The 12157-nt window shown below is 43.2% G+C and overlaps 1 protein-coding gene across 1 annotated transcript; it reads left to right on the top strand.

Annotated features, from left to right (window-relative positions):
• The first annotated feature begins 3410 nt into the window (after positions 1 to 3410).
• LOC126191250 (ejaculatory bulb-specific protein 3-like) lies at positions 3411 to 10604 on the top strand. Its single transcript, XM_049932059.1, has 3 exons — positions 3411 to 3594; positions 5604 to 5815; positions 10343 to 10604. Exons 1-2 carry the CDS (start codon positions 3414 to 3416, stop codon positions 5798 to 5800), a joined length of 378 nt encoding a protein of 125 aa, XP_049788016.1. The 5' UTR covers positions 3411 to 3413; the 3' UTR covers positions 5801 to 5815; positions 10343 to 10604.
• Positions 10605 to 12157: the final 1553 nt, after the last annotated feature.

Below are 12157 nucleotides of genomic sequence, written 5' to 3'. Positions count from 1 at the left end.
AAAAGTAAAATCATGAGTATAAAATTTATTGTTCGTAGGACTTTTTGACGACAGCCCATGGAATGTACAGCAATCGTGACACAGTTCGTGCACTCTTTGAAGCTAGCATACTGCTTTCACCTTTCCCAGCAATGGCAAAAGGAGCTTAAAGAATTTGTGTCACATTTGACCGTCGACACATCGCAGGTGAAGTTCTCGGATCGCCAGTTAATTCAAACTTCCGAATTATGTTCTTCAACTCCGACGCGGAAAGAGGACCTCTCTGCATTTATTTAATGAATCGATACTCTCGAAGAGCAGCATTACTATTGTTGTTGATTAAGCAGCGTTACGAGTAAAGCCCTGCTCGCTTCGTCGAGATCCATGTTGACTGTCCGCAACTATAATGCACACTGCTGGTTGGTGTTCAACCTTAGATCGCCGTAGAAGTAATGGCGCCAAATGGCATCACGATAACATCTGTAAGTTTTCTGGTTTATTTTTGGTATTCAGTGAAATTGATGCGAGCTATATTTTTCTTCCATATCACGTACTTAATATCTGTGCACTGTATATTTTTCAAGAGAAGTCTTCCATAGCCAATACGTTACGCCACACAGCTTCTGAGTACATGCAATGTGATCTATGGTTGTCAGTAGGATTGTCGTTGCAGTGGCGCATTCAGTGAAAAGTAAGTGACAGGGGGGGTGTTGGTCACGCTGCTCAGCGTTCTGGAAAGAATTAGCGGACACAGAGAGGAAAATGGAGAGTGTGTTGTTGTTTTGAAACATGATTTTGTAAAGATTAATTTGCGAAGTGTGATGATATTCACATAATGTCGCTGCATTGCTTGTCGAGAGTAATTTATCATGATTTTGTGAACGGCAGTTTCTTTAGCATAATTTTTTTTATTGATTCGTGTTAGTTATTGTGGTTGTCGAGATGAGATTGAGAAAAATATTATACGACCATATGGTTGGCACTCAGAGTTGTTTATTGACGACGTGCAAGCAGTGCATACGTGTCAACCAAATGTCTTTTTTTTGTGATGTTGGCTTAGAGCATGTGTAACCTACTCACACGATTTTTGAACCTTCTCAATTGCAAGCAAATTTCGTACGATGGTGGAATGATCTCAGTTCATTACATTTGCCAGTTCACGAGTACACTGACGTGATCCATTGAGAATTAATGCGTCTAAATGCTCTTCATCAGATCCCAAAGTCTTCCTGAACGTGGAGAGTCAGTAATGTCAAAACCATCCTCTTAAAAGGAGAAAACCATTTTCTTGCCGTGCTCCTGCTGTCACCCTTCTAATGAACGCAAACAAAAGAATATATCGTAAATATTCTGATTTCTCCACTTGGAACTATATTTCCCTGTGTCCACAGCTCCACTGACTATCTCGAAATGACAAAATGACAGTATGTAAACTCAGACAGCATCAATGAACTACTAAAAAATAACACTCAATAAATAAACCCATAGTAAACGGAATACCAACATCCAAAGAAAGACGCTACTAACTTATGCAACAAATTAATATTTCTGTGTGTTTGTGTTAAAATGAACATTTAACTCAAGAAACGGTCCAAACTCGTTGCTCTTGGTCAACACATATCTGTGACTATTAGAGGTATTGGCCGCATTGTTGGTGCGGGAAAGTCTAGGGCATACAGTGGTACTGTTTGATTGCCTACAAAGAGAAGAGACAACTGTAGACGAAAACGAAAAAGCGACTCCTGAACAGGACAAAATCTACTTACACACAGCAGAATTCGTCTTCAGAAAACCCATAAGAAACTTCAGAGAGATTTATTGGCTACTGGAGTTGAAATGAGTCTTCAACGGTACGGCGTAGGCTTCTTGATTGTGGGCGAAGACATGAAGGCCTATGAAAGAGCACTTGTTAAGTTTACAATGAAGAAAAAAAGCTTGGAATGGTCTAAAATATTTAAATCTTAGGCCTACAGTGACTGGAAAACTGTAATTTTCGTTGATGTGTCAAAGTTTTATTGTTCTAGATTACAGAGCAATGGTTGTAAGGCAATGCACACATGACGCATTGGGAGCTGGGCATCTTCATCAGGAAAAAATGTTTCGGGTTTCTTCGTTGCATGTGGCCCTGCGACCTTAGTTTTAGTTGATGGCACGATGAATTTAACTAAATACATGGAACTCCTTGATCGCAGGATTGTGCCATTCCCACAGACGTTTGCAGTTGGTGTTGGAACATTTCAGCATGACCTGTCCCCATGTGACACCTGTAAAAGAGTTTAAGACTTCCGTGGAAGTAACCAGCATTAAGGTGCTTCAATTATTTTAGTAATTCATGAGGCTTAAGAAACACGTGCTCTAACCTGGTCGAATTTATGCAAAAACGTGTTCAGAAGCTCATTAACCCTAGAAATACCAACGCATTCTCTATAACATAGAAAAGTAAATGCGGGAGGGGGGGGGGGGTTAGTTTGTGCCCATCACCCAAAAAATATATTAAATATGTATAGCTTTTATTAATATTCCTGTTTTTAAGTAGACACTGATGTATAAGTAAGGCATAATGTTTACATCATGTGAAGGGGTACATTGTTACAACCATATAAAGTTTAAATAATGCAAATTTAGTTAATTGTCGTTGATTTTCATTCACAGCATACTTTTTAATGTTATATAGATACGTAAGAATGGTCCTGAACCTGAAAATGTGAATATGACATGTGAGGCAAGAAATCGAATTCACTACTAAGGCTTAAGTTTTTGAGTCCAGTTCTACTGAAAATTTTGAAACAAAGACGGAATCTGATATAAAAGATCATTAAAACCAATAAATGATTTTTTTTCAAAATTTTAAATTACGTAGTACCGGACTGGATTACGTTATTTTCAAAAGGTGGGCACAAAGTACCCTGTCCCATCCGCTTTGTATTGGGAGGGTCAAAGTGAAAGGACTACACTTTAGTTACTAATCTTCAGTAGGCTACCAAGTTTACTGTAGGAACATACAGTGGTAAACGTGCGTAGTAAAAGTTTGTGGAGGTATGTATAGTGGTAAATGTGCATAGTAAGAGTTTTATCATCTCGTCCCAATTAATTTCCACTCTACTGTATGTCACTGATTTGTATTGGGAAGAGAGTGCAGGATTCTCGGAGGCGTGGTAGTGAACAAAAAAAAAAAAAAAAAAAAAAAAACCTGCTGCTGCTGCGGTAATAGTGCTGTGTCATAGTCCGACGGAGTGGTTTTTCTGTGCAGATTGCATAGGACGAGCGAATTGAGTGGAGACCTTGAGCAAATGAAGAGTGTCGCGGGAGAGGCGGAAGCGCAGTACGCGTGAGCGCAGCCGAGCGTGGTCCGCGACTGATGGCGGGTTCCTACGGCTGGCGGGCGATCCTATAAGAAGCGCCGCCTGCCGCTACGTCCCGACAAAGTTGCAGCCATGTGGACAGCCCAGCTGGTGGTGGTGCTGGTGGCGGCTCTCGTAGCGGCGGCCTCTGCCCAGTTCGGGGGGACGGACCCGGGCGGCCTGCTCAACGACCCGGCTGCGATCACCGAGATCGTACAGTGCCTGCTGGCCAACTCGGACTCAGGTTGCTCGCTACAGGGACGTCTGCTCAAGAGTAAGCACTCGATGGTCATAATGGTCATTACAGCACTTTGCAAATGCACTTTTCATGTCAGTTGCTGGGTCAGAGGCACAGTAAAATCTTCTCCATTTCGATTAGACTACTCGAGCTTTCGACAGCTGCCTCTGCCGACGTCATTAGGAGTAACACGTGTTGACTACCGGGGCTGGCATGATATTTTGCTCATATTTGTGTCATTGCAGTGGTTGGAACCAGCCAGAGAGGGACAAAGTGACGCGCACTCTGAAAGGCTGAAAAATGATTAGTGCAGGCATAGCGGGTCCGGTGCGCAGCGGGACCGATTACGTCAGGTGGAGCGATGGGCCGGTGCCACGTCTGAAACTGCGGCACCTGCTTCCCTACAATCGTCAGGCATCCTTATTTGTTTTCACTCCACGTCCAAAGCCTGCCCTCGCACCCTAGTAAATATGTGTCCCTGGTGTCCGTTATAATAGTTGCCGAATATTCAGTATAGGCTGCTTCGTTTATAATGGAATCCTAGTACGAAACGGTCATTCTAGACTCTCGTGTTTTCAGTTTGTAATTTACGTCCGTTTCCCGAACAATGTTGAGCTAACGTTGAGCTTCCATGGGTGTTGCAGATTGCAGATCGATTGTGCTGAGAAATAATTGTTAGATACTTTTCCCTTTTCTGATTTAATCAGCACTGAGTTTGCCCAATCAGGGCCTTGTGCGCGCAAAACCAACCAGCCTGGCAGAGGTGGCGACCTTCCTATCTGCAACCGAAAAAAAGTACACAGAAAACCATCGGACGGTAGGCAGTTCGTTCCTTGCTACCCTCTAATATAAAATTTATGTACCGCCCTCTTGTTCTGTGTCAGGACATCACACGAAGAATAGGTTTGGCAACAGCGTCTGTGGCAGGCTGCTCGCATTTTCGGTCCCAATGATTTGACTGCTTCACTTTTTTAGATAGGGAACGGTGCTACGTAACGAATTTTTTTTCTTAATCATTAATTCTCAACACACCTAGCCTCCAACACTCATACAACCTTTTCAGACTATTTCTGACCGCCCTGTATAGATGCTACCACATTCACAGATAACATCAACAGATCAGGCCCTCCTCGAACTATGTCATCTTTAACGAGGCGTAATATATGTCGTTTACTGGAGGCGGATCCGAAAACTGTTCTCAGTCCTTGTCTCTGCAACCCACGTCTAAACTTACTTCCTTCAGGCATGCCTCCGGGAAAGACTCTGAGGACATAGTCGCTAACTTAATGGTTAAAATGGCTCTGAGCACTATGGGTTGGCTCAAATGGCTCTGAGCACTATGGGACTTAACTTCTGAGGTCATCATTCCCCTAGAACTGAGAACTACTTAAACCTAACTAACCTAAGGGCATTAGACACATCCATGACCGAGGCCGGATTTGAACCTGCGGCCGTAGCGGTCGCGCGGTTCTACAATCAAGCGCCTAGAGCCGCTCGGCCACGCCGGCCGGCATAGTCGCTAACTGTTAAGCCATAGTTCCCAAGGAATCTAATCACATTCCATGTCGCTACAGTACAGTTTGTTATGGATTCTATAATTTTCTCGGCATATGAACTGTTCCACGAAAATTCAGGCGAACTGCTGGATGCCAACATCTCGATGCTACAGTATTTCGAGCCCGTCCTCTGGCCATTTTCAGGTGTACACTGTCGAAAGTACACTGAGCTCCTTTATGTAAGACCCTGCTGGTGAAAGTGCGGATTATTAACCATTTGTCAGTGTGCATACATTGCTTGAGCATATGCGCTTCTGCTGCAAAATTGTGCTCTTCTGCGAGTGCACTACGTGGTGAAACTCCACCTCGTTGATATCACATGGATCATCTTCACACACACACGCTAAAATCTCAGAACGACTGACCCATAGTACTAGTCTCGATTAGAGACTTTATATCAGATGAGGGCCAACAACTGTAGCTATTTAGATACTTTTAGCAGATTGCGAGTGGTGTACCGTGAACCAGAGGGTGGGTCGCTGTCTGCAGGTGTGCTGCCGCAACTGCTGCAGTCCAACTGCGGCCAGTGCAGCGAGGCGCAGCGCCAGGACGTGGCCAATGTGCTGCGCCACCTGGTCAACGACAGGCCGGAGGAGTGGCAGCGCCTCGCCGCCAAGTACGACCCGGCGGGCACCCTGCGCACGCAGCACGGGGACGAGTGGCGCGCGCGCGGCGTCAACATGTAGCCGCGCCCCTAACACGTGAGTTGCCACCATCTACCGTCTGTATTTCTCTGAACCGCTGGTCAACACTAGCTAATGTCTCATTAAAGATGTGGCGCATCTAGTGTGTACCTACAACGGTGAGTCGAAATATTTTGACCTTTGCTTTAATAGCATGTTGATACACGTGTTGGAATGCAGTGTAACACTTGTTCAGCTTGGCAGGAATACTACAAGTTTTTGGGGATTTGCGGAGGTATGAGGCACAGATTACGCAATCTCAGTACATTGTTGGCCTGTGGTTTGCGGGTGGAAGAGTGGTGCAAAGAAGCATCCCAGAAATGTTTCAGAGGTTTAAGATCCTGCGAAATTGATGGCCAAGACATGTTCACCGCCATACACTACAAAACTCTTGGCACTGTTCTAGTTTTGTGACACAGACAGTTGTCGCGCTGGGAGATGACATCGCCGTCAGGGGACACACAAAACATGAAGGTGCTCCGCGGTAACGTCCACATAGACCGCATCATATAGTACTACCACAGATGAAGCAGTCCGCCCCCGGTAACTGAGTGGTCAGGGCGACGCAATGTCAATTCTAAGGGTCCGGGTTCGATTCCCGGATGGGTCGGACATTTTCTCCGCTCAGGGACTGGGCGTTGTGTTGTCCTAATCATCATCATTTCATCCCCATCGACGCATAAGTTGCCGAAGTGGCGTCAAATCGAAAGGCTTGCACCCGGCGAACGGTCTACCCGACGGGAGGCCCTAGTCACACGACATTATTATTACATATCAAGAACAAGCCTAGGTCAACGTCCCCCATGGCATGGCATTGCTTCCATCGGCGTGTGTACGTGGCGCGGGGCATGTCTCGAGCAGCGTTCGCCTGGATGACAGCATATTAGGACACGCAACCAGAACCCTAATTCTTCCAACCAAGCTGGTTTCATTGGTCCCGATGTTGCCATGATGGTTTGTGTAGATATTGCCGTCGACCTTGTGTAACGAGAAAAGTGATTCTTCCTACAAGGCGGTTGGTTTCGTGTGGTCCACAGTCCAATATCGAAGTTCCGTCCGCACTGCAATCGTAATAGACGATGTAGTAAGTCACAACGAAAGAAACTGAGTCCTCTGGAACGGAGACCCATTTTCACCAATATCTGCCCAACATTGTTCGAAATGCTTCTGCCTGCACGAGGTTGCATTCTGCCACCTAATCTGGTAGACATTTCCGCCTTCTTGCATAACACAGCGGCTAAGCCTCCTACCTCCACGTTCTGTGACGAGACGAGGACGTACAACGCTTTGTTGCCTACTCGTGGTTTCACCGTCATTCAATCAGTTTCTATAACTGTTCACGACAGTACAACGCAAACAGCCGAAAGGAGCCTGTCTCCTATAAGCTGCCCTTCTTTCAAGTCGCTTACGTCAGTGAATTTCTGAATATGCAGCAAACGTTCTTTCGACTACACAGCAGAAGTTTCACAACGACGCCCTTAGTTCTTCTCCCTATGCGGTTACCAAAGGTTTGGCTTCCCACAGAAAGAAACAGTGACCGTCGATTTGGTTCGGAGGAAGAGATGCAGCTGAAAACACATTTATATGACGGCATTGACTATCTTGTCTCACAGTGGGATTAATGTATTAACAGATTTAGCGATTACTTTTGAAATAATATACAGTTTACTTACCTTTTTTCCCATGTACCACGTTTTCATTTAACTGCACATTATACATTCCTGTGCCCAAAACAGAACCAGGGGTTGGCAATTATTTTCGCAATGGGTGGTGGTCATTATGTATCAGCTCATCAACGTGTATTAACCATTAACCTAACGTGTTTCACGGTACATTTGTTATGACCACACAAAACTACAATCGTCCCGCCATAGCTGTGGGTTCTTTGATTGCGTTGGAAGGTGGCTCCTTGGAACTACAAAATTTTAGTTTGCTTTTTTTACATGAAAGGATGTAAAGTTTCACTTAACTTCATACAATCATTTACCACAGGAGTGCTTGAATATTTTCTACTGTCATTGACTATTAAAGTATCGTTTGCTGCATGCAATCACAAACTCTTCTCTTGAACTACAAAGGTCAACATTTAGAAAAGAGCATTTCCATTTGAGACTGAAATAATTCTCAAGTCCTACTCGATGATGTTGACAGCTTCAACTGAGTCACGACTTGGGACAGAGCACTTCCATGCTCGGCTCTATATTGACTCAGTGTAAGAGTGCTGCTATACTGAGAGAGAGCGTGACTTCGTCAGCCTCTCTCAATTGTCGTTGCAGCTTGTACGGAGTCATTGCTACTTTCTGTGCCATCGATGCATGTTGCTGTGGTGTGGCAGCTCGATCTTGGGACAATACTACACACTTAAACGGGTCGCTATGTCGATCGTACATTACTACTCTGAATCCATACAACCCAAGGGTTCATAAGCCAGTGTCATGACTGAAGTCAGTAGTGAAGGACCACACGGCCGTTTGGCGCTAATTAAACATCAGCTGCCCGCATCTCGTGGTTGTGCGGTAGCGTTCTCGCTTCCCACGCCCGGGTTCCCGGGTTCGATTCCCGGCGGGATCAGGGATTTTCTCTGCCTCGTGATGGCTGGGTGTTGTGTGCTGTCCTCAGGTTAGTTAGGTTTAAGTAGTTCTAAGTTCTAGGGGACTGATGACCGTAGATGTTAAGTCCCATAGTGCTCAGAGCCATTTGCACCATTTTTTTAAACATCAGCTACAGGTCTCTGAAGCGTAAAGTCTGCTCTTTTAATGAGATCAGTAATGTACAAGCCAACATAAGTAATATACACACATCAAAAATGTTTTGCATCGCCTCGGTTCCGAGAGTTCCGGAACTTGTACATAAAATTGGAATAGAGTTCAACATATACATCATTTCCGCTCTTTTTATTGCTCATGAAAACCACACATTGCATGTTGTACCACCTTACAGAGAGACCCTTAGAGGTGGTGCTGTACACACCGGTACCTCTAATACCCAGTAGCACGTACTATTGCACTGATGCATGCCTGTATTCGTCGTGGCATACTATCCACAAGTTCATCAACGTACTGTTGGTCCACATTGTCCCACTCCTCAACGGCGATTCGGCGTAGGTCTCTTAGAGTGGTTGATCGGTCACGTCGTCCTTTTCTATCTATCCCAGGCATGTTCGATAGGGTTCATGCCGGGAGAACATGCTGGTCACTCTAGTCGAGCGATGTCGTTATCCTGAATGAAGTAATTCAAAAGATGTGTACGATCGTGGCGCGTATTGTCGTGCATGAAGACTTTTTTCGTTGTGGCGAGATTTTTTCGCGAAACTTCCATTTCCAACGTTCTCCTCACGGAAATATTTCGTGACATGCAATACATAGGGAGAAGTGATCGTTGCAATAAAATAACCGAATTCAGACCTTCTCCCTCCGAAATATTTTACTGTTCGTTTTTCCCGCGCATTCTTCGAGAATGGAACGGTAGAGAAACAGAGTGAAAGTATCTCGATGAATCCGCTGCCAGGCACTTCAGTGTGAAATGCAGATTAGTCATCTAGGTGTAGACGTAGACATAAAGAACATAGTGAAAGAGAGATGTGGTAGGACACAGGCTATGAAGAGAGGAGAAAAATGTCTCCTAACTGGTTGAGAAACGAAATGAAGAACAATCGTAACTGGTGGTTTAAAAATTTTATCCAGTTTTGACATAAATAAAAGTCCGTATAAATGCTAATTTGTGAGGGAGATGATTAGAAGTTAAGAAAACAAATTACTTGCCTTAATGCAACTCGCCTTCAGTGTAAAGGATACATTGTTCTACCGCGCTTAATTGCGCCTTTAGTCAAGGACATATGAGAGTGGTGACTCATTTGTTTTTGTGTAATGTAGATGAGAAAATTGGATGTGTTTATTGTGTCGTGTCATGTTCGAATTTCATGGTGTGAGAGAAGACAGAGGGTGAATCCTGGTGCCGACACATAGCCTATTCCTCTCGAATAGTTCGCATCATGTTTTTCGGTGGATTGTCGCCTATAATCAAAAAGTTTTTAAATTCTATCAGAATTTTCTAGGATGTTACTGGTCTGATTGCGTGACTTAATCAACATGCTTCTTTCCAGTATCTGCACTGTTACATTCTTCATTCACTACTGGGAATTTCTCCTTTCGAAATTGAAAGCTATGTTTAGTTGATGGTTTAGCGCTTCCTTCGTAGAGTATAAAATATGCTGTTGACTCCCGCCTGCGTAGTGAAAAATGTTAATCGTAACAAAAAAAAGCGACCTCGCACGGAAACATTTAAGAGTTCACTTGTCCCGCGCAATGTTTGGGTGCGTAACGGTAGAGAAATAGCTTGATGGTGGTTCGATGAAACCTCTACCATTAATTATGACGGAGAGTAATCATCTAAATGTAGATGTAGATGTTCTGTGAAGCTCATAGTTTTGCTTGACTTAGGAGCTACAATATGAATTCAAATGTATAAATATGTTTCATTACTTGATAAAGCTGTGTACAATATATAGTTGCAGTACTACTCATGAGACAAATTTTTTGTTTACAGGTTGAGGTTTCACGGAAAAGCACCCTATAAAGCACCAATGAACTTGCAGTCAACTCTTAAAATACTGGAGTTTACCAAACTGAACCACACCAGCACCTCCGAAGCATCTGACGTAAAGGAACGTTATTTCCTTCAAAGAATGTATGCTGTTGCCACTATCTGGTATTCTCCAAATTGCACCTTGGCGTCACGTACCTGATGTGGTGACTGACATGAAACTAGTGACATGTACATTAAATTACGTCTATGGACGCCATAGAAATCTGTTGTTATGTTTATTTCGTTGTCAAAGTTTCGAGAACATACCTTCACCGAAGAGTCAAGCAGTATATTGCTCCCTCCTACGTATATCTCGCGAAGAGACCATGAGGATAAAATTAGAGAGATTAGAGCCCACACAGAGGCATACCGACAATCCTTCTTTCCACGAACAATACGAGACTGGAATAGAAGGGAGAACCGATAGAGGTACTGAAGGTACCCTCCGCCACACACCGACAGGTGGCTTGCGGAGTATGGATGTAGATGTAGATGTAGATGTAAGCTAAGGACTCACGAATGTTTTAGTAAAATGCTGTACAACGATTTTATTACCTAAGAAATAAAACTCGGGATGAACTTCTGATTCAAATGGTGGCAAGGTAACGACTAAAATTTCGTGGTTTTCGGTGATAGAAATGAATCTTTTTATACGAAAACGTCCAGCGACCCGAAACAGCATAAACAATTCTGCTGCCACCTTCACTTCTACGACCAGCGATTCAGTTCAGAAAGATATACTAACAGTTTGTCGACAGTGAAGTTTCACATACCTGAAGGTAACAAATGTTACCGTAATAGGAAACTGATACCATTTCTAAAACTAATACTGTGAATTGTGAATAAAGGAATATTTCTCAAACTATGTTTACAGTAATCCATGTTTACATCAGCACGCACTCCGCTGCAACGTGAAAATTCATGAAGTTTATACTAAAGAGATGGAACTCCTCACTGCTTTTTAAATGGCCATATTCTTAACAGTTGCCTGAAATTTTTTAAATAAAAGAGATTGATGCGCAACAAATAGCATATGTTCTCTCATGAACCAGGAAATTCCTCCAATAGCTAATGAGGCTGTTGATTTACAAGACACACGAAGGGAGACATGACTAAGCTCATAGACCAAAGAATCAAAGAGATGTTCACCAGAGCAGAACCTTCGAGAATACTATGATAAGTTTTAACTTTTATTAAAAGTTAAATTTTATTAAAAGTTGCAAAAGAAAAACGGTTGGAAGAAACGTGTTTTTTGTCTGCATTTGTTAACAAAGATTAAAGTAAAACCGGACACTCATACGTAAAATAGGGGCCATAGTAACTATTCATATTCGAAGAGCCTTAGCTGTTGAAGAAACGAGCAGAGATAAACGCACTGATAACAGGAGTCAGAAAACAACATTTACACATAAAAAATTGAGCATACTTCTGTCCTTATTGAATTTTTTTATATCTTCAGTTTTATAACGCAAATACACTGCTAAAATCACAGCAGTAACAAAATACCGTCAGAGCCATTTTTAACAAATAAGTAATTAAAATACTTTTCCTCATTACAAAAACCTTGACAAATCCGTTCCCTCGAGCGTGCAAGATTTTGGAGACAGGAGAAAACTTTCTAACTTGAAGATCAATAAAAGAATTCCAGTTCCAAAGAATGCGTGTGCTGAAAATATGAAGACTGTCGAAGCATCAGTTTAATAAGCCAGCGTTGCCAAATATTTACGCTAATTATTTACAGAACTACGGAAAAGCTGATAAAAGCTGACCCAGGCT

This window comes from Schistocerca cancellata, chromosome 6 (assembly GCF_023864275.1).
Source record: "Schistocerca cancellata isolate TAMUIC-IGC-003103 chromosome 6, iqSchCanc2.1, whole genome shotgun sequence".
Classification (NCBI taxonomy): domain Eukaryota; kingdom Metazoa; phylum Arthropoda; class Insecta; order Orthoptera; family Acrididae; genus Schistocerca; species Schistocerca cancellata.
Note: the sequence above shows the minus strand (reverse complement) of the source record. Positions and strands in the feature narration are given on the sequence as shown.

Coding starts and splice junctions, on each gene's coding strand:
- LOC126191250 (XM_049932059.1), top strand. CDS start 3,414: ATGTGGACAGCCCAGCTGGTGGTGGTGCTGGTGGCGGCTCTCGTAGCG. Junction 3,595..5,603: donor ACAGGGACGTCTGCTCAAGA/GTAAGCACTCGA, acceptor CGCTGTCTGCAG/GTGTGCTGCCGCAACTGCTG.